The 27,433-nt window shown below is 43.5% G+C and overlaps 1 protein-coding gene across 4 annotated transcripts in view; it reads right to left on the bottom strand.

Annotated features, from left to right (window-relative positions):
* The window catches only part of ABCB5 (ATP binding cassette subfamily B member 5), a 144,631-nt gene continuing 117,198 nt past the window's right edge, over nt 1–27,433 (bottom strand). For 3 of the 4 annotated variants that reach the window (XM_033930910.1, XM_033930908.1, XM_033930909.1), the window contains 4 exons: nt 27,091–27,288; nt 24,414–24,620; nt 23,017–23,163; nt 1–766 (listed from right to left, as the gene is read on the bottom strand). In XM_033930910.1, coding sequence (XP_033786801.1) covers nt 569–766; nt 23,017–23,163; nt 24,414–24,620; nt 27,091–27,288 — 750 coding nt within the window. In that variant the 3' untranslated portion in view covers nt 1–568. Of the gene's footprint in view, nt 767–14,850; nt 15,034–23,016; nt 23,164–24,413; nt 24,621–27,090; nt 27,289–27,433 lie in introns of all 4 variants that reach the window. The other variant, XR_004538110.1, reaches the window with a different exon arrangement.

The following is a 27,433-nucleotide window of genomic DNA, read 5'->3' on the forward strand; positions in this document are numbered from 1 at the left end:
AAAGGGAAGAATAAGAAGTTTTTAATAATCATAAAAATAAACATATGTGCCAATGTGTGCACATACACTTGTAATTGCCAAAAAGTCAATTAAGCACTTTTCTGGATCAAGTGCATAACTTACAGGGCATCTGTTGGACAGGTAGGCATATACATGGGTATTTTCAGATGTCCACATGCTTCAAAAATAAGCCCCAAAGCTTTAAGCCATCTAGGCAGCGTGTACTAAAACAAACAATAATGTGATCAGCAGCTGATGTTGCCAGAATTAATGCCTCTGAATACTCCCTCATTATGTACATATGATTGATGTGCCACTATTCTATCTTCACAGGAACAGGCAACCTTATCATTTCAGTGGAAATAATTTCAGTTGACAAACACTGCAGCTCTCAAGTGGTTTCCAGTGCTAGCAGCACCAGCTGTACAAGATGTAGGCTTCCTTTTTTTTTTCTCCCATCTCTGACCATTATCCTTGCAAAGCTCTGCATTTGGCATGGTCTGCTACACAAATATTTCTTGTGTTTGTGCAAGTTTCCTTTGAGAACTTTTGCTGAGATTTCCGGCGTTCAGCCCATTGTTTGTGCGTTCACCAAATTAAAGTATTGTCCCTGATTTGCAATGAGCTGTTGATGAGTCCCTTGTTCTACTATTCTTCCATTGTTAATCACGACAATCAAATCTGCATTCTGTACAGTAGAAAGTCGGTGAGCAATCACTATGCATGTCCTCCCTTTCCTGGCTTGGTCAAGGGCCTGCTGTACAACCTAAGGGCAGATACAAAATGATTATGAGCAAAATTATTTTCACAACTATTGATTCAGATAAGTGTGATAAAAATATTTTCATTAGACAATTAGCACCCAGTGCCATCTGTATTTGTTAATTTTAACTATAATTTCTGTATTTTTTTAAATGTACATCGCCTAGAAGTTTGATTAGGCAGTATAACAAATTTTTAATAAACTTGGAAACTTTTAATACTACCGTTATTGTAATAATTTCTAGCAAAACATCAAAACTTTCTCTTGGCCTCAATCAAAGCTTTTTGTTTATGGGATGAGAAAATAGGATGAGGCTCTTGAAGCCACTTTGGGCTATATTCACTAACCTCTGATCCATGTCCGTTTGCATGCAGGCCGACAAATTCACTAAAGGCCTGCATGCAAATGGAGACAATCGTTGGCATGCCCCCAGCCAACTGCACAGATCGCTAAAGCCCTGACAATAGGGACAGAAGAAATAGCTTCCTTCACTGCTGTCAGTGCTTCTACCGGCTTTTTTTAATCGGGCAGATATTTTGCGTGTATTACACACGTAAAATAACTGCTTGGTTAAAATAAAAAATCCCTCCCAAAGTGCCTCCTCTCTCCCCAAACCCCTAAAAATGCCCTGCGCGCCAATGCCCCCGCCCTCCCCCATGCCAATGCCCCGCCGAACACAAGGCAGGAGGGATGCCAACTCCCTCCTGCCATCTCAAATGCCTCCTGGCCGGGCCCGGCCCACTTCCCTCGCTGTAGTATGCCATCCGGCTGGCTGGACCCAGCCCACCCCCTTCCCATACCTTTAGAATCATTGGGAGCAGGAGGAATGCCCAGTCCCTCCTGCTCCTCAGGCCTCCTGTGATTTTTGGGAGCAGGAGGAAACGCAAAGTCCTCCTGCTGCTCTGCTGCGATATTGATCTTAGGCCATGCCCTAATCCATCATCTGATAAATGGGGAGGGGCCTAAGGCTCTGATTGGCTGAGGCGCCTTGGGTTCCTCCTTTGGGAGAGGCCTGGGGGTGCCTCAGCCAATCAGGGACTTCCTTAGGGAGGAGTCCTTTCACTCAGAATTCAGCTTGAGGCATGTGGCACCTTTAATATTGGACACTTGCAGCCACCCCAATGTTAATACTACTATAAAGGGTCAGGATAAACTAACTTTGATTGATGCAGGGATCAGGATCAGTTGTACAGATAGAACACCTCCTACTGGAGATCAGTATGAGATTCAGGGTATAAATGACACAGCTTCAAAGTGCGTGTCTATCCCTGTAGAAAAGGAACAAATGAAAGACATTGTAGAAACTACTGCTAGCACGAGTAAGAATGCAGAGACAGAAATAATGGATGTGGCTGATCTTGCATTGTGGTAGGACACAGGAATTCCAGTTCATGAGGTTATTCCTGTGCAGTTAGCCATGCAGTGTAGCATGCCAGCACAGCATGACCTTAGTGTTACTCACTCAGAGGCTACAGATGTTTCAGTTTGGGCACAAGAGAAGCTAGATTGTGGGAAAAGGCACTCTGAACTTTTGTTAACAAAACTGGTGCCTAAGAAGGAGGAAGGGGGTCTGAGTGGACCTATCTCTTCAGCATGTGGCTCTCCAGCCTGGTCATTTGCTAAACCAGGGTGCTCCAGTAGGCTCACTATAGGCTCCAGGCCCTAAATCAGGTTTCAAAGTCTATGGTACCAGTGGCAGCCTCTTACTCTGAAATTACTCTGAAATTTAACCCCAAATGTGCATTTTTCTCTGTCCTAGACATGTCTAATGATTTTTGGAATCTGCCCCTTGCCTCTGCAGCTGTGGCTCCATGTTACTGCCTTTGTGTCTCTGAGCATATTTTTGAATTCGAAGTGAGTGTTCCAGAAGTAATAAATTCTATTATTACATCTATTGAGTGATTTTTTGACTTCTGTATGTTTCCCTTCAGTCACTCTTCTTAGTAGAGTACCAGTTTCTTGGTTTCCCCCATATATATATTTGGACTTAATAATGTGAAAATAGCATAAAAGGAACAAATGTGGGGCTTTCCTCGGAATCAATCGCACGCCGTAAAGGGATAGTCCCATGATTGGCCTAGTCCATCAGCTGCCTGAAAAGGAGATTCCAGCTGTGAGGAGTGGTAGTGCTACAATCATGGTGAAGTTGTTCTAAATCATTTGGGCTTTGTATTTTACTGCTATGCAATTTTATCATTTGGGTTTTATATATTACTGCTATGCAATTTATGTAATAATTAAATTAGTATAATAAGCATTACCTTGTGTATGTCTTTTTGTATGCCGTGAAGTGCTGACTACCTAATGAACTCGGCATTACAGAATTTATGAATTGGTTTGAAGTTTTATTTCTGCCCTTGGTTATATTAAATATCAATTTTCAAACATGATGTGCTCATAGATGAATACTTCACAGAGGCGCCATGCGGTAATAGAATATTACCTGTGGTGCGTCAAATTCTGATCACATCACATTATAATCTAAGCACTAAGGGGCTCATAATCAAAATGGAAATACATCTAAAAACTGGCCTAAATCAGCACTTGGACGATCAGTAAGACAAGTCATCCAAGTGCCGATAATCAAACCGGGTTTTGGACGTATCTAAAAATGACTTAGGCCTTTTCAGTGCTGCTGTATGATCAGAGCTAAAAGGGGCATTTTAGGAGGTGAGGGATTTGGGCAGGATGTGGGCTGATCTAAACTTAGACGTACTGCAAGTATAACTGAAAGTTTAACAAAGCTGCCTGGATGGAACTTGTACGTTGTGACTTAGGCCATGTAAAACCAGGTCTAAGTGCCAAAAAGGTATCCAAAGTGACCAGATAACCACTGCAGACACAAAGTACAGACACACACACACACTGCCCCAGTGATCACTGACCCCCCCCCCAAATACCATAAACACTGGAATAAAAACGTACATACCTGCCTCCAGAACATCAGCACTTGGCCTAGCAGAGCAGCACAGAGGTGGCTTAAGTAGTGTGGAGGGTGGGCTAGTGAACCATAGAGAGGAGGACCCAGGCCCATAAGCCACTCTAACCACTGCATTTATGGTGGAACATGTGCACCCCCAAATCCTACTGTACTGCCATATAGGTGCCACCTACAGCTGTGAGGACTATTGGGGTGGTAGACAGGTGGGTCTAGTAGGTTTTGGGGGGCTCACCATGACCTATAAGGGAGTTATGGTGAGATGTTTATGTGGCACCCTTTTTGTGCCCTGTAAGGTTCCCACTACTTTGTGCCCTGTAAGGTTGCCATGCCTAGCTGTCCAGTCCATTACTTTTCTAGCCCCTCCCATGTCCAAAAGGTCCTTTTCTAGGCGTTTTTTGACATGGACAAATTTTTGGACAAGAATGGGGTATAAAGATAGATGACTTAGCAGTCTGGGCAATCAAACTACTGGATGTACAGTTAGACGGTTTTTGAAAAACAAAATATTTTGGACGTATTTTTCGAGAATGGACTTTATACACTGCCGACTTTGGGCGACTAAGGCCCACAATGGACTTAGATGTTTCTTTCGATTATGCCCGTCTATAGCTTCTGGTAGCATATTGAATAAACTTATTGATGTTACTAAGGTGAAACTAAAGCACATATCTGCTGATAAACCCTGGCTTCCTTTTTAGCATTGCATGGTGCCTGTGAAGAAACAATATGCTTTAAATATGCTTTGAATTAATCATACCAAAAATTCCATACCACTTTTATCTATAACTATAACTTTATATGTAAACATGGGTTAACTGGAAGGTACCTCAGTCCTTTGACCATGGCACTGTTGTATTTGAGAAAGCTAAGACGCCCCGCAAAACTAGCGCCAAACTGAGGCTAGAAAACCAGCAGCGGTGATATCACTGTAAATGCTGTGGGAGTGCATAGAACGTCTGACATGATAAGCATCAAAAGAAAAAGCTGGTATGCGAAAGAAACTATTTCAAAAATAAAATCTAAATGATGCAAATGGAAAAAGAAGATGAAAGAAAACAAAAATTCAAAAATTCCAGAGCTAAGCAGTCCCTGCGAGCGACTCGTGGGAAACAATCAAAACAAATCATAAAAACACACACCATTCTATCTCTCTATTGAGTCCATTGGGTTACATAGAATTAAGATAAAAAATCCAACATTGCTCAAGTCTCCTTAAGGCTCTGGCCAAATCCCCTCCCTGTAGCAATGAGACAGTCTCCAAAACCACAACCCTAGGCACCTTAGAACAGTTTTTGTGCTTTGTAATTGTGTTCTTAAAAAGCGTGTTTATGGAGCATGCCAAAGATATGATGGACCATTTCTTGGAAAGAGGGTACCCAGCTGAAGTGGTTAAATGGGTTTACAAATAGCCTCTGTTTGCACCCCATAAATGGTTATTACATCTGACAAAAGCGACCACCAATCCAGATTTAACCTGTGTGTTACCTTATTCTGTACAAGCCTTTGTATTGAAAAAGATTATTAAACAACATTGGCATGTGATGGGAATACATAGGGTGTTTAAAAATCCTCCGTTTTGCCTTTTCACACCACTGGAACCTAAGGGAACGTCTGACCAAATCTCAGTTTAGGTCAACTCCTACTAATGGTTTGGAGCCAAAGATGCATTGGGAGGGGCCGAAGGTTCTGATTGGCTCAAAATCGCCATTTTAAGTGAATCAGGGCCTTCGGCCCCTCTCACTACATCCCATGATGCAGTGTGAGGGGGAAGCTCTGGTCATTGAAGTATGTGGCCCTGTAGGCAGGAGGGAGTGAGCTTCCCTCCTGTTTGCTCTTCCAAAGGTATTGGGGGGGGGGGGGGGGCGGAGATATCAGGGGAGGTACGGAATATCGGGGGATATCAGGATGTCAGGGGGAGAGGTGTAGGGCTCCATGACTCAGCTGATCCTAGCAGGGAGAATCCCCATCAGCTGAGCCAACATGAATCCCCTGAAACTGGCTCAACTGATAGGGATTCCTTTTGACATAATCAGACAAGGTAGTTGGTGGGTACGTCTACAAAACTTGCTTTTGTATATTTTTCGCATGGATGTTTTTATTTCTGAAAATGGGTGAAAAAGGTAGATGTCCTAAGGACCAAAACTTACTCCTTGCTCATTTTCAAAAATAAAAGATAGACATTTGGCAGCTTTGAAAATGGACACTTTTCCTGCTGGGTTTGTGGACATTTTGCACAAAAATGTTCAACCTCAAACTTAGGTACATTTTTGATTATGCCCCTCCACGCTACCAGAAGCCGTGGAGGGGCATAATCAAAAAAATCGTCTAAGTCCCTTTTTGGCCTAAGGCCTTAAACATTAAAAGCAGAAGCAGGGAAAGTGTCCATAACCAAAACAAACGTCCTTGTTTTAATTATGGCCTGCCTCTACCTTCAGCTGTTTAAACGCCAGGCCAACCACTACGTCTACAAGTACAACCCCACGACGTCTACACTTATACCCCATAATGAACCAAAAAAACGCATAAGCCCAAAACGTCCAACACAAGGTAACCGCAAGGTATAAGCGGAATATAAATCACTAATGTAATGTAATGTAACAAGGGCTTTTAGGCGAAGGAGGAGCCAGTCCTTCGCCTAAAAACTGGATTCTATAACCGGTGTCTGTCAAAAACAACACCGGTTACAGAATCCACACCAACCCCCCCAACCGCACACAACATCAGGGCAAGAGGGAGCCCAAGCCCTCTTGCACTGGCGATCGTGCTTCCCCCCCCCCCCCCCCCCGCCGTGTACGATTGGGCCAGGAGGAAGCCCAAACCCTCCTGGCCCCTGCGACCCCCCCCCCCGACTGGATCTGGCCAGGAGCAAGCCCAAGCCCTCCTGGCCCCTGTGACACCCCCCCCCCCCCGACTGGTTCTGGCCAGGAGGGAGCCTAAGCCCTCCTGGCCCCGGCGACCCTCCTACCCTCCACCCCCCACTACAATATGGGTAGGAGGGATCCAAGGCCTTCTGCCCTCGACACAACCCCCTCCCCCAATGACCGCCCCCCCCGATTGGCCCCCCCCGGCGACCCCATGACGCCCCCCACCCCCACCCCCCTTCCCCATACCTTTCAACGTTGGCCAGATGGATGGGTGCCAAGCCCGCCCGTTCGGCAGGCCAGCCGGCTCCAGAATGGGGCCGGATTGGCCCAGGCAGCTGAAACCCCACCCACATGTGGGGCCTGAGGCATCTGGGCCAATCAGAGTAGGCCCGGGGGCCTTAGGCTCTTCTGTGGGCGGGGCCTTAAGCACATGGGCTGGGTTGGTCCAGACGCCTCAGGCCCCACCTGTGGGTGGGGTTTCAGCCTCCTGGGCCAATTCAGCCCCATTCTGGAGCCAGCTGGCCTGCTGGACAGGCGGGCTTGGCACCCGTCCGTCTGGTCAACATTGAAAGGTATGAGGAAGGTGGGTGGGGGTGGGGGGGTCGTGGGGTCAGCTGGGGGGGTCATGGGTCAGCGGGGGGGCCGATCGGGGGGAAGGGGGGGCGGTCATTGGGGGGAGGGGGGTTGTGTCGAGGGCAGGAGGGCCTGGGATCCTTCTTGCCTGTATTGTAGGGGGGGTGGGGGGTAGGGGGTTGCCGGGGCCAGGAGGGCTTGGGCTCCCTCCTGGCCAGATCCAGTCGGGGAGGGGTCGCCAGGGCCAGAAGGGCTTGGGCTCCCTCCTGGCCAGATCCAGTCAGGGGGGTTCACCGGGACCAGGAGGGCTTGGGCTCCCTCCTGGCCAGATCCAGTCGGGGCGGTTCGCCGGGCCAGGAGGGTTTGGGCTCCCTGGCCCGATCGTACTCGGTGGGGGGGAAGCACGATCGCCGGGGCAAGAGGGCTTGGGCTCCCTCTTGCCTCGATATCGGGGTTCGCAGCTGCCAAGGGGCAAGAGGGCTTGAGCTCCCTCTTGCCCCAATGTTCTGTGTGTGTGTGTGGGTGGTGATGTATCGTGGCAGGAGAGATGCCTCATCTCCCCTACCGCGATGCCATCACTCCTCTACCTGAACTTACGTGACCCGCGTCAGGAGAGATAGGGCATCTCTCCTGCCGCGGGTCGCAGCAATTCGGATAGAGGAGTGATGGCATCGGGTAAGGGGAGATGAGGCATCTCTCCTGTTGCGATGCTTGCGGTGGAGGGGTAGACAGGTTGCCGGGCCGCTGAACTGATCGCGCCAGTGGCCATCAACTCAGCGGCCCCTTTTTCGGCACTTAGACCTGGTTTGACTTCGTCTAAGTCAAAAAGGTATAAGTGCCGACTAGGCAACCTGCCTAAGGTTTTGTTTATACCTGCTACACGCCTAGGTGTAGATCGGCCCACCTCCCGCCAACCGCCCGCCCTTTCCCCTCCTCTAAACATGCCTCTTTTCTCTCTGTGCGTTTAGAGGCAGGGGAAAGGCCTAAGCTGGTTTTAGATACGTCTAAAAACCAGCTTTGGTTATGGGTACTTGGACGATCAGGCTTTTTGATCGTCCAAGTAGCCATTTAGGACACTTTTTAGACGGTTTTTTTTTTTTTTATTATGAACCCCTTAGTGCTTAGATTATAATGTGCTGTGATTAGAATTTGACACACCACAGGTAATATTCTATTACCGCATGACACCTCGGTGAAGTATTCATCTTTGTGCACATCAAGTTTAGAAAATTGATATTTAATATGTTTTATTGAAGAAGAGCATTTTCAAGAATGTAGGAATTTTTGTTGAAATGTGTCTCTTTTTGTCCCAACCAATTCAGTTGTTTGAAATGTAATTCCCTGTCAAATCTCTTCTAATAATAATAAACTTTTGCTCATTAGGACAGGGTTTGCCATACAGCAAATTATGAAAAACTGGAAAAATTGGGATTGGCTGAATTATAATTTTTGATGGAATTCATTATGCCAGATCTTTAAAATGGAACGGGTAATAGTCATACAGCAGGGGCATTTTAAGAAATTTAGGGATGTTTGGGAGCCATTAACAAAATATTGTACAGAATGAATATTATTTTTTCCCTTTATTCTTACACGTCCAGGGTGGGGAGGAGGGGAGGGAATATTTTTATGATTTATTATGCTTAAGTACAATTGTTGGGTATAAGGGGGGAAGGGATATTTGATGTGAGTTAAACTTTGATGGTATATTAAGTGATGTTAAAGTATAAAATGATTGTATATTATGTTACACTTGTTGAAAGTTTTAAAAATGAATAAAGATTTAAAAAACAAACATACAATAAATTCCCTCTTTGATCTTGATTATACTATGGCAAGTTGCCTCTGTCACCATTGGGGTAAATATTCAAAGGGATTTAAATGGCCAGAAATAGCTCCTGACCTGTTAAATTGCCTATTCAGGGCTAGCTGCTAATTTTCCATGGCACTCAGCCGGTTAATACCACTGAAAATAATTGGTTAGCACCAAACTGAAAACTGGCTATTTTAGCGCATTCCAGGGGTGGAACCTAAGAGGTCCTTTTATCAAGCTGCGATAAGGGTTTAACGCACAGAATATTGCGCGTTAAACCACCTGCCGCGCTAACCACTAATGCCTGCATTGAGCAGGCGTTAGTTTTTTAGCCAGCCACGGGGGTTAGCGCGTGATGAAATTTCCGACGCGCTAACCCCGCTAGCGCGGCTTGATAAAAGGACCCCTCAGTGGCCAGGTTAACCACATAAATAGGACCACATAAAAGTCAGTCCTATCTTTGGCCCTTCTTTACAAAGCCGCACTAGCGTTTTTAGCACTGGCTGTGGCAGTAAGACCTATGAGTGTCAGAGTTCTTACTGTCATGGCCAGTGCTAAAAAAGCTAGCATGGCTTTGTAAAGAAGGGGGGTTATGTGGTAACCCATAACTGGCTCACGTGCTTAATATCACACTGTTTATTAACATAGCTACCATTCTATTTTATCCTAAGCTAAAAATAAAATTAATTTTTCAACATTTTGTTGTCTGGCCATATGCTTTTTCTAATTGTGTTGGTCCTGGTCTCTGGTTTCTACTTTCCTTGTCCTTTTTTAATTCTCTTGCCAAGATTTCCTAGTTGTCATTTTTCTCTCCTTTCTTTTCCTTTTCCTTTCACCTTTCTTCAATTTATTTTTCTAATTCTTTCCATATTTACCCCCTGTTTTATCAAGCTGCAGTACTGAGTAGTGAGAGCTAAATGGCAAGCCACCCATTCTATTGCTATGGGCAGCAATGTATTTAGCTCGCGCTGCTTGGCAGCACAACTTGATAAAAAATAAAAGGGGTGGGGTAATTCTTTCCTACTATTCCATCTTCAATTCCCCCCCCCCCTTTTTTTTTCTGTGTCTACCTATAACTTGCCATCTCTTTCACTCACTCTGGCTCTCCTATTTCACTTCCTGTTATTTTCCAGTTTCTTACTAACTATTCTATTTCTTCTCCCTCCCATCCAGCATTTGTCCCCTCTCTTTCCCATTTCCATCCAGCCTGTGCCCTCATTTTGTTCCCTTCCATCCAGAATATGCCTTCCCTCTCCCCTTTCTCTCTTTGTCTGTCCTCTCTCTCTCTCTCCCTACTTCCATCCATCATCTTCTCTTTTTTTCTGTATTCCACCTCAATCCAGCATCTGCCCTCTCTCTCCCTTCTTCCATCCAACATCTGCCCTTTTTTGGTGCTCCCCTTACATCCAGCTCCTGCTATGTGTCTCCTTCTAGATCCAGTGTGTGTCCTCTTAGCATTTGCTTTCTTCCATCTATCATCTGCCCCCTCTCTCCTTCCCTCTTCCATTTAGGATCTGCCCCCCTCTCTTTCTTCACCTTCCATCCAGCATCTTTCTTCCCTCTGTCTCTTTGTCTCTCCCTATTCCATATAGCTTCTGTATCCCCCTCCTTTTCATCCAGCATCTTCCCCCCTCTCTCTCCCAATTTCCAACCAGTGTCTCCTCTCTTTCTCTGGTCCCTTCCTTCCAGCCTCTGCCCACCTGTTTCTCTCCCTTCCAGTAGGTATCATATACACACCCTTAGGTAAAAATATATTATTCACCGTTTAGGACCTCAGCGGTGCAAGCTGTGAGAGCAGTTCATTCACAGGATTATTTGCACTAAAGTCTTCATCGGTCTTGTTTTATATATATAGTTTTAAATATTTTTAAATCTTTAAGTTAGTTTAAAAAAAACTAACTTAAAGATTTAAAAATATTTAAAACTATATATATATAAAACAAGACCGATGAAGACTTTAGTGCAAATAATCCTGTGAATGAACTGCTCTCACAGCTTGCACCGCTGAGGTCCTAAACGGTGAATAATATATTTTTACCTAAGGGTGTGTATATGATACCTACTTGAATTTAACCTTAGAAAAGAAAAATATTTTCTATTGCCTTATCTTCTTGTATCTCTCCCTTCCAACCATTATCTTCTCTCCCTCTCTCCTCCTTCCATCTAGCATTGCTCCATCCCTCCTCCCCATATCCAGAATCTGCCCTCTTTCTCTGGTCTCTTCCATCCAGAATCTGCCCCTTTCTTCTTACCCCACATCCAGGTCTCCTCTCTCTCCTTCACATCTAACATATTCCCCCTCTCTTTTCTCACATTCAATTCCCTCTCTCCCTCTAACATCCAGGGTCTGCACCCTCTTTCCTCCTTTCTATCATCAGCACCTCTACTGCTGTTGTTGCTGCTGTTTCTGTAGACCACCAGTGGTGACAAAACTAAAGTAAAGAAATCATGGGACTGTTTTCTTCATATTTGTGGCTGCCAGTCTTATGACCCATTGAGGTCCTGATTAAAATAAGTTATTAATTTCATGAATGTTGCACAGAATATGCGCATATCTAGTGTGTAAAACAAATGCTCAAAATAATTGCTGACCGATGAGAAGGCTCGCTACAAAAACTCAAACTTCACATGAAATACGCTGTTCGAGTGTAGCTGCTGAGATCTGGTTGTGAAATGCTTTTGAATCATTTTGAACTGCTTTAAGTGATATATTTATAAAGAAATTATGAAGAATTTAGATATATTATACAAATTTGCTATGGAGTGAGGCAATGTTGGATATTATGAGTCCTATGACCCTGACATCACTTCCCTTTCCAGGATAGAGCCAGCAGCTGCGATTAAGAACAGTGTGGCTCAATAATCACTTTTCCTTTATTTTACCCTGTCCTTCCACAGATGCAGTGGTGATGGAGTGTGGAGGGAGTAGGGAGATCCTCTATTTCTCTGCTATAGTCTCCCACAGCTAAAGTAATTTATTTTTGGGGGAGGGGACAGCCATGCTTCCCCCTATTCCAATACCTATGAATTGTTGTATTTTTTAAAATATGTATGCATACCTATAAACTGCCCATAATCTGTACAAACTCCACTTCTGTACATTCTTACTGGCAAAGTACATGCCATCGTGACTTGGTGCACACTTTTATGCTTTTCAATATTTTATAAGAAGCCACATTCACATGATAATGACCTCCATTGCAGCTTACATATGTAACCAAAAATTGAGAACTTGTTACTAGGTTATTTTAAGAACATAATACTTATATATTTAGCACCCACTGCTGTCCAAATATGTGCTTTGAATATTGAGCCCATGGGATTCTAGACCAGGGGTGTCAAAGTCCCTCCTTGGGGGCCGCAATCCAGTTGGATTTTCAGGATTTCCCCAATGAATATGCATGAGATCTATTAGTATACAATTAAAGCAGTGCATGCGAAAAGATCTCATGCATATTCATTGGGGAAATCCTGAAAACCCGACTGGATTGCGCCCCTGAGGAGGGACTTTGGCACCCCTGTTCTAGACCAAATGTATACAAATATCTAATGAACATTCATTTTAGTTGTCATGAAATCTATACTGGTTGTAGTCAGGGCAGGATTAATTCTTTGAAGGCCCCTAGGCACACAAGTACACTGGGCCCCCTAGCCTTGCCCTCGCCCTGCCTCACCCCCATTTATTTATCTGTTTTATTTACTTCTTTGTTTCCACTTGTATTTCTTTTTTTCTTTTATTATAAAATTCAAAACAAACAACAAAGATTACTATCAGTGCCAGCGTACAGTTTTAGTTCTATGCAAGCCCCAAACATCTCTGAACAAATCCCGCCTTCCTTCCCTTCCCACCTACTTGCCCAGGACTTTAACTCTGAACCTTTTCCATACATATATAAAAGTGTTCAAATGCATTATACAGCAGTAATACTATCTAAAACATAAGTCTATATTAATAACCATCCAACTTTAACCCATATGTATGTATAAACAACCAAATCTGTAACTCCTCTGGTACATTCCACTCCATGTATGTTAATTTGCAAAAAAACAACAAGGCAAGCGGGTCCATCAAATAACCCAACGTAGAACAAAAGAATATGGGCAGACAATAAGGAGATTCAAATCAGGTTTATTCAAGGTGCTCCCAGGAACCATGCCTGATGTATTTCGCCAAACATGGCTGGTCAATACTAACAGAAAACCATGTCTTTCATACGCACAGGACAAAGAGCTACCCTCACTCAGTATGGAATAAGTAATCACAAACTAACCCCCTCCCCCCTTTTTACAGAGAGTGGTAGAAAACTGGAATGCTCTTCTGGAGGCTGTAATAGGGGGAAACACCATCCAGGGATTCAGACAAAGTTAGACAAGTTCCTGCTGAACCGGAATGTATGCAGGTAGGGCTAGTCTCAGGGTTCTGGTCTTTGACCTAAGGGCTGCCGCGTGAGTGGACTGCTGGGCACGATGGACCACTGGTCTGATCCAGCAGCGGCAATTCTTATGTTCTTAAAAGCACGGAAGAGGTTTTTAGCACTGACTGGCGGGCTGAATGCTCTGCACTATTCTGACGATCATAGGAATTCTATGAAACTTCGGAGAAGTGCAGAGCATTCAGCATGCTGGCTTGTGCTACAAACCGAAGGAATGGTACAATTTAGGGGATGAAGAAATAGTGGTGCATTTCCCCCAATACTGAACAAAATATAAAGATAGCAGATGTAAATTTGAAAAAAAGAGAAATAAATCATTTTACAAATTAACAAATAAAACAAAAAATGGAAAATAAAATAATATCATTTTATTGGACTAATACATTTTTTTAAATTAGGTTTCAAAGGTCAAACCCTCTTTCCTTAGGTCAGTAAAGTATCCTGTCCTGACCTGAGGAAGGAGAATTTGGCCTCTAAAAGTTAGTCAAAAATGTATTAAAATTAGTCCAATAAAACGATCACCGTATTTCCATTTTCTATTTATAAACATTTATCAACAGCTACAATACTACTTTATCCTTTAACAAAATAATTAAAAAATAGAATCTTTTTTTCTACCTTTGTCATCTTGATTTTCATATAGGCTCTCTATCAGCTGAATTATTTGCACTAGCGTTCTCCATAGTTTATTGTAATCCACACAAAAGGTTTGCTGTAGTCAATGAAGCAAAGGTATAGGGGATTTTGGTATTCTTTGCTGTTCTTCAATATTCATCTTACATTGGACTAGGACTCCAGCATGAGTTGATGGCACCTAACAACCTTTGTCTCCCAATTTTCTGCTTTCCTCATCTTGTCATTTTCTTCCTTCCAACCACTTTCTGCCCCTTCCAGAAACTGTCTGTCAACCCCCTTCCATCTTTCCATTTCTCCTCCTGCCCTCTCCAGGCCCCCTTGCTCTGGCATCCATCGTCTTCCCTCTGTTCCCCTCATGGTCTCTCCTTCCATTTCCCTCTCTCTTCTCATTCCCTCCACTAAGATCTGATATTTCTGTCTCTTTCCCCCTTTCCTCCATGCTCTGGCATCTCTCTCTTCTCTATTTTCTGATTCTGTCTAAATTAAATTCTCTCTTATTATTCAGTCCTCAGTTTCCCTCTTTTCACTTTGCCTACCCACAGATTGCCACCCCTTTCCTTCACCCCTCCACTATCTCACTAACTCTCTTCTTCCCCCCATCCAGCATATGCCCTTTTTCTTTATCCCCTCCTTTCATCCAGTATGTGTTCTCTTTCTCCACTTTCATTCAGCATCTGGTCTCCCCTCTCAACTGACATCCGTCTGTCCTCTTCTCTCTCTCCCTTCTCCCCACTTCTCTCATCTGCCCCTTTCTCTCTCTCTCTCCCACTCCACGCCTTCACCCCAGGCCCATCTTTCTCCCTTCCTTCGCGGGGGTCACCACTTACATTATTCATTATTCTTTGGAGGGTTTGCAGCCTGTAACCCTCCCCAACACCACCTTCTCCTGTTCCTCCGAGGGTTTCCGACCTCTGCTCCTCCACTCCTCTCCCTCAGCTCCTCGGGGTGCTTGCAGCCCGCACTCCTCTCCAGCTCCTTCTTCCCTACTGCATCCAGGCCCTGCATTCACTCTAGAAACATAGAAACATAGAAGATGACGGCAGATAAGGGCCATAGCCCATCAGGTCTGCCCACTCTACTGACCCACCCCCAAGTCTACTATCCTAGGGATCCCACTCCTGGTGACAGGTTCCCTTGGCTTAACCCTCTAAGGGATCCCACATGGGCATCCCATTTGCTCTTAAATTCTTGCACGCTATTTGCCTCGATCACCTGCATTGGGAGCTCGTTCCAAGGATCAACCACTCTTTCAGTGAAGAAATATTTCCTGGTGTCGCCATGAAATTTCCCGCCCCTGAGTTTGAGCGGATGCCCTCTTGTGGCTGAGGGTCCTTTGAGAAAGAGAATCTCTTCTTCCATCTCGATACGGCTGATAATATACTTAAACGTCTCGATCATGTCTCCTCTCTCCCTACGTTCCTCGAGTGAGTACAGCCGCAAATTTTTCAGCCTTTCCTCGTACGATAGATCCTTGAGCCCCGAGATCATCCTGGTGGCCATCCGAATGTCTATGGACTCCTCGGAGCGGCTGCAGTTTATGGTACCCTTCGCGCCACCAGCTACTTCTCTTCCTCCTTCCCCACTGCGCCCAACATCTGCAGCAAACACCCCTCCCGAACTCCCTCTTCACGTATCCCGGAGCCGCCCCTCCCACGGCACTCACCTGCTGCGAAGGCTCCTACTTCCATCCCATAGATGCAGCGAAGAACGCTCGTACAGCCAGCGGGCAGCAAGATTGCCCTCCCCCTGGCATTGACAGCAAGATCAGCCACAGCACATGCAAATGGTGCTCAGCCCAAAGCTTCCCTCTGATACGACCTGCCCAGGCAGAAACAGGAAGCTGCGTCAGTGGGGAAGCTTTGGGCTGAGCACCGCTTGCAGGTGCTGTGGCTGATCTTGCTGTCGATGCCAGGGTGGGGCTGGATCTTTCTGTCATCGGGGGGAGGGGCCTGATCTTGCTGTCATTGGGGGGGAGGCCCGATCTTGCTGTCATGGCCATTTCAAAAAATAAAAAATGGAAAGGTGACGGTGAGTGGGCCCCCCTTCACAATTTCGGGCCCTAGGCATGTGCCTACTGGGCCTATCCTTTAATCCGGCCCTGGTTGTAGCTGTCAAGATGAACCAGACTTGCTGCCTCTGAAGCGACCCCACCCCCTATTGTTTTATTCCACAGCCTCTTACCTCCCTTTTTCTTTTTTTAAATCTCAATATATTTTTATTTTCCTGCCCCCCTTCCCCCAATGTTTCAGTAAGTGCAAACGTCTTGGCTATCCCCCACTTATTTTAACCTTTAAATGTACCTCTTTTTAAAAAAATTAGTATTGTGACCCATTTAAGTATTTTTTTATATAGCGGTATATCAAGCACTGAATAAACTTGGAAACTTGGGGCTCCTTTTACAAAGGTGCGTTAGGGCCTTAACACGTGGAATAGTGCACACTAAATTGCCATGCATGCTAGACTTTAACGCCAGCATTGAACTGGCGTTATTCTAGAAGCATACCGCGTGGTTTGGCTTGCGGTAATTTTGTGCGTGCGCTAAAACCGCTAGCGCACCTTAGGAAAAGGAGACCTCGGTAAGTAACCCTGGGTTTCATATATTTTCATCCCCTCACATTAAGCAGCATGAGTTTGAGTTTTAAAACAGAAATAATGGTCATCCAACCTATAAACAAAATACACTGCATGCCTTTAATGATTGCGATATTGTTGAATATTGCCTCATTTGAATAAGAATTCTGCTACGGGCTATAATTGAATTATAGAACAAAAATATTGCCATTATAATTTGTGCAAAGCTGGTGCAAGAGTACTGAGCGCCCCAGGCAAAATCTCAGCTTTATGTCTCCTCCCTATTAATTTTCAGGTCCCTAGAACCCATTGGCTCCCCCTCCAAGATTTTGATAATTAAATTCTACAAACATGATCACCCTACAGCAATTCTATAAGACACATAATTGGATATTGCGCATTTAAATATAAATGTTGCTTTGAAGATAAAGGTAGGTGCTGGTGGTTCTTTGAGTTCTTCTGGCAGTCAGGATTTTGCAGATACTATTGCTGCCCCCTTCTCCCACCCAGAAGTTACTGTTATAGTTAACCGACTAGTCTTGAGATGGCCCTGAATTCCTGGCATCTATTATGAAAATTACAGACATGAAAAAGTGTTCTAAGTAGTCTCATTATCCAAATTCTCATCAGGAAAGATAACTTTTCCTGTGGGACACACTTCAGTCATGATGGTGGTAGGCCTACTGTATGAATTATCTTTGTCAATCACATTAGAGAACTTTGATATGATCACAGCATGGAACGGTCTAAAAGACAATAGTGAGAGGAAAAATTTGCCTGTGAATCATCTTCTGTAAAAACACAGTGGCAACCTGTGTTCCACCCTGGATTTTAACTTGCTTCACTAGTCAGAACAAGTGTGGTCTTTCTTTGTGCTCTCAGACACTTGTAAAAATACTCTAAAATGTTTAACCCTTTAATTGGCAGATGGTGAAGCAGCTGTTATACGTAACTTAATGTTGAACGTGAGCAACAGTGCCAAGTAAACAGGCATTTGGAAATGCAGATCTCCCATAAGAGCCATAGAAGACACATGTTGCTTCTGAGCAACACTGCCAAATAAAGGGTTAATAGAAGAAAAATCAATTGTTATGTTTCCAACTCATCAAGTAGGCAAGTATGAATTTGTAGTGTTGAGTCATTACAGCTTGGAACAAGGCTGACACATTAAAATAATGGCATAATTATAGATGTAATTTTGGTATTAGTTTGCAAATATAAAATGGGCGGCATGCTTAGGGGCTTACTCACTATGACATTTCTCCTATTGTTTTTCCATTGGAAAAAGCTTAGTGAACCAGGCCTTTAATGATTGTTTGCATCTATGTAAACCCCAAATTTAACTTTATTATGTTATCATAAGTGTCTTTTCCCTTTTTATAATGGTAATTCTTTTAAAAAATGTATTTATAATTCTGACCAGAATATTTAATCTTGGAATCTATGGTTTTATCGTATTTTGTGGCTTTACGGAAAAGGATTACCACATAAGGCAGTTGTCTTTGCTAATTTTTAAGTTATGGCCATTTTGGGTCCAAAAGAGCTAAAGGAGAACTGACAAATATCTTCCTCTTTGGGGCCATGACATGAACCAATGCTTCTTGACTTTCATCCCTACCAGAATATGTGGCCTTGGTCACACATGCAGAAAACAGATAACCCCTCTTCAAATTTATTTATTATTTAAAAAATGTATTACCCTTGCCATCTACTAATTCGGAGCGAGTTGCAATAAAAATATATATACAATAAAAAATACAACACAAAACAACAAATGTAATAAATCATCAATCATATAACTGAAAGTACTAAAACATTTCTCCCTCTGTATTCGCAGGGGTTAGGGGCAAAGCCGGACCGTGAAAAGTGAAAAATTGTGAATAACTTTGTGCCAACTCTGACCCACCCCCGGACCTTACCTGGTGGTCTCCGCCTCCGATCACCTCCTTTTGTGTATGTTGCGTGTTTGCAGAGGCCAGTGTAGGTGCTTCGGTCTCTTCTTTCCCTGCTTCAGTGTCGGGCCGGGCAGAGCGAAGATCGTTCCTCTCTGGGCTGGATAGCCTGTGCCAGCCTTACCTGGTGGTCTAGTGGGCTTTCGGGGCAGGAGCGATCTTCCTATGCTCCTGTCCCTTGCAGATCGCCAATAGGAAATGGCTGCCATGAAGTCCCGTAGTCTCTTGAGACTACAACGGGAGCTCACTGCAGCCATTTCCTATTGGCGATCTGCACGGGGCAGGAGCATAGGAAGATCGCTCCTGCCCTGAAAGACCGCTAGACCACCAGGTATGGCCGGGATGCTGGGTAGAAGGTGGGAGGGAGGCGGGGAAGGTCTGAAATGAAGCTTTTTTCTTCCCCCCCCCCCCAAAATCGCAAATAACCGAATCTGCGGATGCTGATACCGCGGATTCAGAAGGGGAAGTGTATATACAAATGAAACCCTAAGATGCTAGACCACATACAGCACAACACCAGAGAAATAGAAAGAAATGGGTTTCTTCATGAATGTATAAAATATATAAAATATAAAAACAACAGCTGTAAATTCTCAGAACTGACATATTTTAATTACCATATTGAAAATAAAATAATTTTTCCTACCTTTGTTGTCTGCTGATTTTATTTTTCTGATCATATTGTTCCCAGTCTCTAGTTGTACTTCCCTCTGTCTGTCTACCTTTCCATCTCTTCCCTTCCTATCTATCCATGAACAGCATTTCTTCCCTCTCTTCCCTTCCCCTCCATCCATGTGCACCTCTTTTCCCTCTCTTTCCCTCCTTTCCCCTCTTCTCTATCCATGTGCAGAGTGGGTCTTAGGTAGGTGCAAGAGGTGTGGCTGCACAGGGCCCCATGCTCCCAGAGACCCTGCGGCTAGGGTTGCCAAGCTGCTAGTTTTAAGCCACCTTTCTCCCTTCCCCATGCTACTTTAATCTTACAGGTTGGTGCTGGCAGCATCCGTCATCAGTCAGTGGCCTGGAAGTTTTTACTCTCTTGTATTGTCAGGCCTCTGTGGCGACAGAAAGTTACAGCAGAGGGAAAGCTTCCAAGCTGCTGAAGACTGTTCAAGCTGTCTGACGTTGCCAGCATTGGCCCAGAAGATTAAAAGCTTCAGCATGCAGGGAGGAGAAAGAAGAGAGAGGTACCAGATCTCAAAGGGGGAGGGGATGGAGGAAGAGAGAAATGCTGCTTTGGCTTGAGACAGGGTAAGGAAGAAAGAAGCCAAATTGCAGGGGGGAGGGAAAGAAGAGAGAAAGAGAGGCCAAATCATTCATTTATTTAAAAATTTTCTATCCCGCTTATTAACTAAGTGAGTAACAATTCTTACATACATAAAATATTGACAAATGCATCAATACGATAAAAAGACAGGTTACATTTGACTACCAGTCTCCTGTTCCTAAATTGCCCAAGGAAGCTGAAACTTCTGCCAATCTTCGGACAATCAGTTATGAAAAGCTCTCACAAATTGTCTTTAACAATCGTGAGGAAGGAGAAAGAGGCCAGACTATGGTGGAGGAGAGGATAAGGGAAAGAGAGGAGAAAGATGCCAGATTTTTTTTTTTTTTTTTTGGAGGGTGGAGGGGAGAAAGGAGAGGAGAAAGACTGGCTTTCTGCCCTATTTTCAAGAAGGAATTCTTCATCTTCCTGCCACACCATCTCCCTCATGTTCAATTTTACACCTCTGTGTCTCTGCCCCATTCCCTCTTTCTTCCCCTCCTAAGGCAACACTACCCTGTGGCAAGGGGGAAGGAAAGGAGGTGTCAGTCTATGAGGGAGGATGGAAGAAGGGAGAAATGGAAGTGAAGGAGACAGAAATGCCAGACCTGGGGGTGAAGTGTAAGGGAGGGAAGAAAGAGAGAGAGATGACAAACCATAGGGGGGAGGGAAGGGAGGGAGATGCCAAACTACCGTGGAGAGGGGAAAGAGAAAGAGGGAGAGATGCTGGCTGCAGGGTTAGGGTGCCTTAGGAGGGGAAGAAAGAAGGGATGGGACATAGACACAGAGGTGCAAAGTTGAACATGGGGGGATAAGGATACTGAGATGAGGAACATGCGATGAAGACAGAAAGAGGAACATCCTGAAGATAGAACAGATAAGGGACACAAAGGGATGATGGGTGGTGGGCATGGCGTGAGAAGACTTGTCAAATGGACAGGAGACCCAGCAAGAGAATTAGGGAAAACAGAGAAAAACAGAAGAGAGACACAGGGAAAATGGAAAAAGAAAATGCTCAGACAACAAAGGTAAAACATGTATATTTTATTCTGAATTTAGTAATTGGAATGTGTCAGCTTTGGTAAATGTTTTTCTCTGATATTTTGCATTTCAGTTTCTATTTTTCTACTAGTGCTGTACATCCAGAGTCTGACTTCTTGAGGTTTCCAGTTCAGTTTTTTGCTTTCATATCTCTCTTACTGATGTATGGCTCCTAGTTTTAGATTTGTTGAGGGTGTCATGTTTTGTGCATACGATCAAGGTGCAGTATTCTGTTAGCATATATTTTCTGTGAGGTATTCTGCTAGTGTTTAGTTTCTAAGTAGGACGCTATAACAGACTGATTCACCAGTAAGGACTATTGATATTGATATTTTAGAGCAGGGATCTCAAAGTCCCTCCTTGAGGGCCACAATCCAGTCAGGTTTCAGGATATCCACAATGAATATGCATTGGAAGCAGTGCATGCACATAGATCTCATGCATATTCATTGGGGAAATCCTGAGGGTAGGGTTGTTGCTATTTGAATCCTGAATATTATTATGCCAGGTCCCTCTGCTGTGGTCTGCTTAGGAAACAGTATGTTGCATCAGAGAGAAGCAGGCTGCAGTAGAGGGACAGCACCAGGAAGGTCATCAGTAGTGTTTCAGAGTCACTGGCACCAATGATCCCCTGCTAGGGTTTCCAAGACACCTGCACAGCAAAATACCTTTTTGAAAGTGGAGCAGGAAGGTGAGGAGGATGGGGGTGGAGAGAAGGGGATGACATGCCAGATCAGGAGTGTGGAATGCAAGATCAGGAGTATGGAAAGGTAAACGGGCAGAAATGATAGGCTTGGAAATAGAAGAGAGGGAGAAAGATGGTGGACAATGGGATGGAGCGAGCAAAGAAAAAGGAAGAGAAGGATGAGGAGTGGTGTGGAGGGAGAGAAGGGAAAGAAATAATGGATGGGAAGGTAGTTGGGAAGAGAGTGGACCCAGGAGAGGTAGGAGTAGGAGGAGGAAGCGATATGGGATAGGAGGGCAGTTGGGAAGAGAAAAGGAGAGATGATGGACCTGAGGATGGTGGGGAGGGAGGGAGAGAAGCTTGATGGGAGGGCATTCTGGAAGAAAAAGAGAAAAGTTGTACCTGGGTAGGGGAGGAAAAGAGAAAAATGTTTGGTCTGGAAGGGGTAGGAAGGAGGGAGAAATGCAGCACCTCTTTCCATCCCATTGTTCAGCATCAAAGAGGGGCAAAGAAGAAGTGAAAAGAGAGAGAGACCATGGGGGATAGGGAGAAAGATGAAGAGAGGTAGATACACGGGGGGCTGGAGGGAAGAGAGATGGGACAGTAAGATGCTAGGGGTTGGAAGGAAATGGAGAGGGAGGTGTCAGGTAATGAGAATGGGATGGGTTACAAGAATAGAGAAAGGGAGAGGGAATTCTGAAAATGGTGGAACCATGTGGGAGAGTTCAAAGGAGGGGTGATAAGAAGATAAATGAGAGGAGAATGGTGAGTATAGAGGTAGAAATGCAATAATGGAGAGTAGATGGAAGGAAATAAGAGACTGGGAAAGGAGTGAGATGGGAAATGGGAGAGCTAGGGACTGAAGAGATGGAAAATGTATAGCTGAAAATTAAAAAAAAGAAGGGTAAAAAAGAAAGTGAAATTTGGGTGGACAGAGGCAGAAAAAAGGGAGGAATGAGCTAAAAGAGAAAAATGAATGTTTTAGAGATAGGCGTAGTAAGGGAATGGAACATGAAAGAAAAGAGGAGTAAAGAAAAATGGGTAGCAGACATTGGAAAGAGAATTGGCAGAAGACATGTAAATGTGAGTGATTAAGAGCAACAGTGATTACCGTAGTCTGTAATGTACAAATGAGAGCGCCAGCTAGTACAGTCTGTGCTCCACTCCAGTGTATGCCCCCCTTAAAAATATGTGCTATGTAACTTAAGTGGGAGATGATGTTTTATTAAGACATCTTCTACTGCCACTGGAAGGGGAAGCTGCTCAGCGGGAGATCCCGGCAGGACATGATCCACAAAATGTCCTACTTAATGTGAGAGACTTGGCAGGTCTGTTATAGGCACACAGTTAAATAATTACATGCTAGGTGCTCAATAAGGCACATTAACCCCTTAACGTCACATAGTCTAAATTTTTAGTGAACCCCCTGAACTGTAAATTAATGCAGCCATCTGTAACATGATCTTATATTCAGTAAAGTCACCTTTTCACTTTCATTGTCCAGCGCAGAAGTGGCTTCGTCTAACAACAAAAGCTTTGGCTCTCGAAGAAGAGCTCTTGCAATAGATATCCGTTGTTTCTGGCCTCCTGAAAGCTGCGTTCCCTTGCTGCCAACATAGGTACTGTATTTCTAGCACAAAGACCAAGAATTTTAGAAAATAAATTTTGAGATATTTAATTTTTAACATTTCACAACAGTGTGGATTTCCATGTAAGTAGAAATTAACTGAACACTTTCAAATTTTGAACATAAGCAGTGCCTCTGCTGGGTCAGACCAGAGGTCCATCATGGCCAGCAGTCCGCTCATGCGGCGGCCCATCAGGTCCAGGACCTGTATAGTAATCCTCTATCTTTACCCTTCTATCCCCTTTTCCTTCAGGAAATTATCTAATCCCTTCTTGAACCCCAAAACCGTACTCTGTCCTATCACACCCTCTGGAAGCGCATTCCAGGTATCCACCACCCTTTGGTTGAAGAACTTCCTAGCATTGGTTCTGAATCTGTCCCCTCTTAATTTTTCTGAATGGAGAATGACACGGTGACAGAATTCATCACTATTCTCATCGTTGTGGATAACCGCAGGAAACCATCCCATGTCATTCTTTAGTGTCTATCTCAACCTCAGTCCTTTTACACCAGCATTCTTCAATGCAATGCTTGAGGGTCAGTGATTGTGCCCATTCATACTCTGACTCTTATTTGAGCCAAGTATAGGATAATGAAGCCATTGAGACATCACTGAAGAGGTTGGCTCTTAGGCATTGGTGGAATGAAGCATTATGACATCACAATATCTGCTCTCGATACCAGAGACTGTCAGTGTCTATCTTAACCTCAGTCCTCCTATACCAGCATCCTTCAAGGCTTGAGGGTCATTCATACACTTGATTCTTCCTTCTCTCCTTAAAGAATGACATGGGGATGGTTTCCCGTGGTTATCCGCGGGACGGGAACAATGATGAATTCTGTCACTGTCATTCTCTACTCAGAACATAATAAAGAAGCATTACAAGAAGTCAACTATTTAGTTCATCTAGATCAGCTAAATTTGTTTTTGCAAAAAATATTTTTAGACCATGCCACAAATGTTTTAATTACAAGTAAACTCCAATGGTAATGCAAGAATGCAGTATCTTAAAAACTCTAATTAATAAAACAAAAAAAGCATTTTAACATAATATTCTGCCTTCTCTGAGCTAAATGAATCTGAAATTAATTATAAACATTTGACCGTTAACCATGCAATTTTCAAAGACATTAAAAAACAATTTATGTACATAAATTTGCTGTCTAAAAATTACTTTCCCTCAATACTACAAACAAATATGCATCAAGAAACGAAAAATATACAGTAGCCAAATTTCGAGCTAGTCTATTACCTCAGGAAGTTCTTCTATGAAAGAATGAATATTTGCTGCTTTTGCTACTCTTTCAATCTCTTCCTGTGACACGGTCCGACTGTGATCTCCGTATGCAATATTTTCAGCTATACTGCTGTCAAATAGCACTGGCTCCTGGGAGACAATCCCCATTTGAGAACGAATCCACTGTACATTCAATTCTTTTGCATCCAAGCCATCAAAAAGCTGCAAAGAAAATTTTTTTATAATGTTATAGAAAGTTCTAGTACTAATGAATGATTGCCACTGAACTATGAACAGTGTACATATTAATATTTCTACAACCTCAAGTACAGATTAGAAAAAGGTTCACAATTAAAGTAAAAATTGTAAATAATGTCATTTCAACAGCATTAGACTTTGAATGAAGCATACTACTTTACACCAGTGGTTTTCAACCCTGTCCTGCAGGACCACCAGGCCAATTGGGTTTTCAGGATAACTCTAATGAATATGCATGGAGCAGATTTGCATGCCTGTCACTTCCATTATATGCAAATCTCTCTCATGCATATTCATTAGGGCTAGCCTGAAAACCCAATTGGCTACTTTACACCACTAGCATATTACGAGAGGGTGCTGAAAAGTTCTCAGCCCAACCAACTAACTTCCTAAATTCTGAGTGTTATTTTGCCACTGTACCTGAAAAGAATGTTATCTTATTCTGTTAAGTACCAATTTGCAGAAACAAAATTCTATGTTTTGGCATTGTTTCAGATCATTGATTGAACCATATCCATGTCATTCTCTTCTTGGCTGGGGTGAGAACTTTTTAGCACACACTCCCACCCCTTCGTATAAATATCCCCTATATTGTCTCATTAAGGCTTTGTTTGTAGAGATATGCATGGAACTCTAAATCACGTTTACGATTGCGAGTCCTGCCCACACTCTGCCTATGCGAATGCAAAATGCACATTTATTGAATAGCACTTATGTATATATGTGCATACATATATATATATTCATATGGTTGATTTCAATTTGCTATACCACCCTTCCTATACATATCACAGGGTGGTTCACAATCCAATAAAATTAAATTGGGATGTGGAGAGGAATGCCAAATAATCATAGCACAGTCAGCAATCATTCCAAGCAAGAGAGAAAATAAGAACTAGAAACAAAGGTAAAATAAAGTAAAAGAGAGTAAAGGATTGTCATTGACCTCTCAGTACATTACTCTAATCCATTAAGACATCCATTCGAAAAAGATGCATTCTTTTTTTAAAGTTCAAAAAGTTTTATTTATTTTCAAGCATAGAATGACCAACAAGTACACTTCTCCCTCCCTATTCGCGGGGGTTAGGGGCAGAGCCGGCCCGCGAATAGGAAAAAAAATCGCGAATAACTTTTGGCTGGCTCTGACCCACCCCCAGACCTTACCTGGTGGTCTAGCGGTGACGCGGGGCAGGAGCAATCTTCCTACACTCCCTCCCCGTGCAGAGCCGTGCTGTGAGTTCCCGTGGTCTCACGAGACAACAACAGGGAGTTCCTTAGCATTTAGCACATGCTAATCGTTAGCATGCGCTAAATCGATTAGCGCGTGCTAAATCGGTTAGCGCGTCCTAGTAAAAGGACCCCTTAGTATAAGAGAGAAAGTAGGCAACTACTTAGGTACTATTTTATATGGTGGACATATATAATTTACACCTGCCCTGGAGCAGTTGTCAATGTCTGTACCTATAATATTTAAGTAAGCACATTAATTAATGCATTTTATAATCTGCACATGCACTTGCAAACTCTGCTCACATCACCAAAACTTCACCCTTATATATACCTGCCAGCAAAGTACCAACCATAATGTCATGGTTTGAATTGTTAAGCCAATTGCTATTTTATATGAGGCCATTTACATGCATATGTGGCCATACACCCACAAAAATGATTTTACACAATCAGCTCTTTAGTGTGACACAATGGTATACTACTTCTTGAACTATAGGGCCAAAGGAAATGAAAACAAAGAGCAGATTCCTTCCAAAATAACTCTCCCACATTCTCTTACACACATATTTTCATTAAAGTAGAGTCTGGTTGGAGAAGGGGTGGGTCAAGATGACTCTTGAGTAGGATGCTGATGTGTAGAGCGCTCTCCTTATCTTGTTTGTATTTTTCCTATTTTGTAATTTCTTGATTATCAATGCAAAAATGTAAGGGTAAACTGAGAGGATCTCTCTCTGCAAAGTTGGATTCCCTGGAGATATGTCAGTCTTTGAATACTGAATATGTTAACTTTGTGCCCGTGGGGGGAAAAAAAACCCCCAAACAACCTAGAAAGCAAAGTTTTGCTCAGTCCATACAGTCCCTCAGATTAACCAGCAGCACAGGGCTCTGTGGAGCTTGAGTCATTAGGAAGGGTTGGGGATCCTTTCCCTCTATGATCATATAAGGACAATTGACATCTGGCCCTGTGTGTGATTAATCTACAGTACTGGATATGGAAGCACTTTAATCGGAGACTCTTTCTCCAGCGCCATTGATGGCTGGACCTTTAGGAGGACATGGAGATATTTGGGCCCATCCCAGATCCTTCCTCAGGAGGTAACCTTAGAATCGCTTTGGACAGCGTTAGAAACCCTTCACAAGGTCTGTGCCACTTTTGCTATTATCTCTATCTAGTTCCAGGAGCAGTATCCCATGTATCACTTACCACTTGTCCTTGAAAAGGGTCATAGAACCTTTGTAAAAGTTGAATAGAAGTGCTTTTTCCACATCCACTGCTGCCAACAAATGCCACAGTCTGTCCTTGATGAATCTTTATGGACAAACCTCGAAGAACAGGAACATCGGGGCGAGCTGGATACCTGAAAGAGATATCATGGAATTCCACAGTGCCGTTGAATGTGTCCTGTTGAGAAAAATGAGCATATCGGTATTCCAAATACACAAAAAAATTTCAATTAAAAATGTGATGCTACCACTACAGAGCACAGATATACAGTAAATATAATTATAGGACTAGAAGTAGTTATAAAAACAAATGCCCCATCGTC

The sequence above is a fragment of the Geotrypetes seraphini genome, chromosome 2 (genome assembly GCF_902459505.1).
Source record: "Geotrypetes seraphini chromosome 2, aGeoSer1.1, whole genome shotgun sequence".
In the NCBI taxonomy this organism is placed as follows: Eukaryota; Metazoa; Chordata; class Amphibia; order Gymnophiona; family Dermophiidae; genus Geotrypetes; species Geotrypetes seraphini.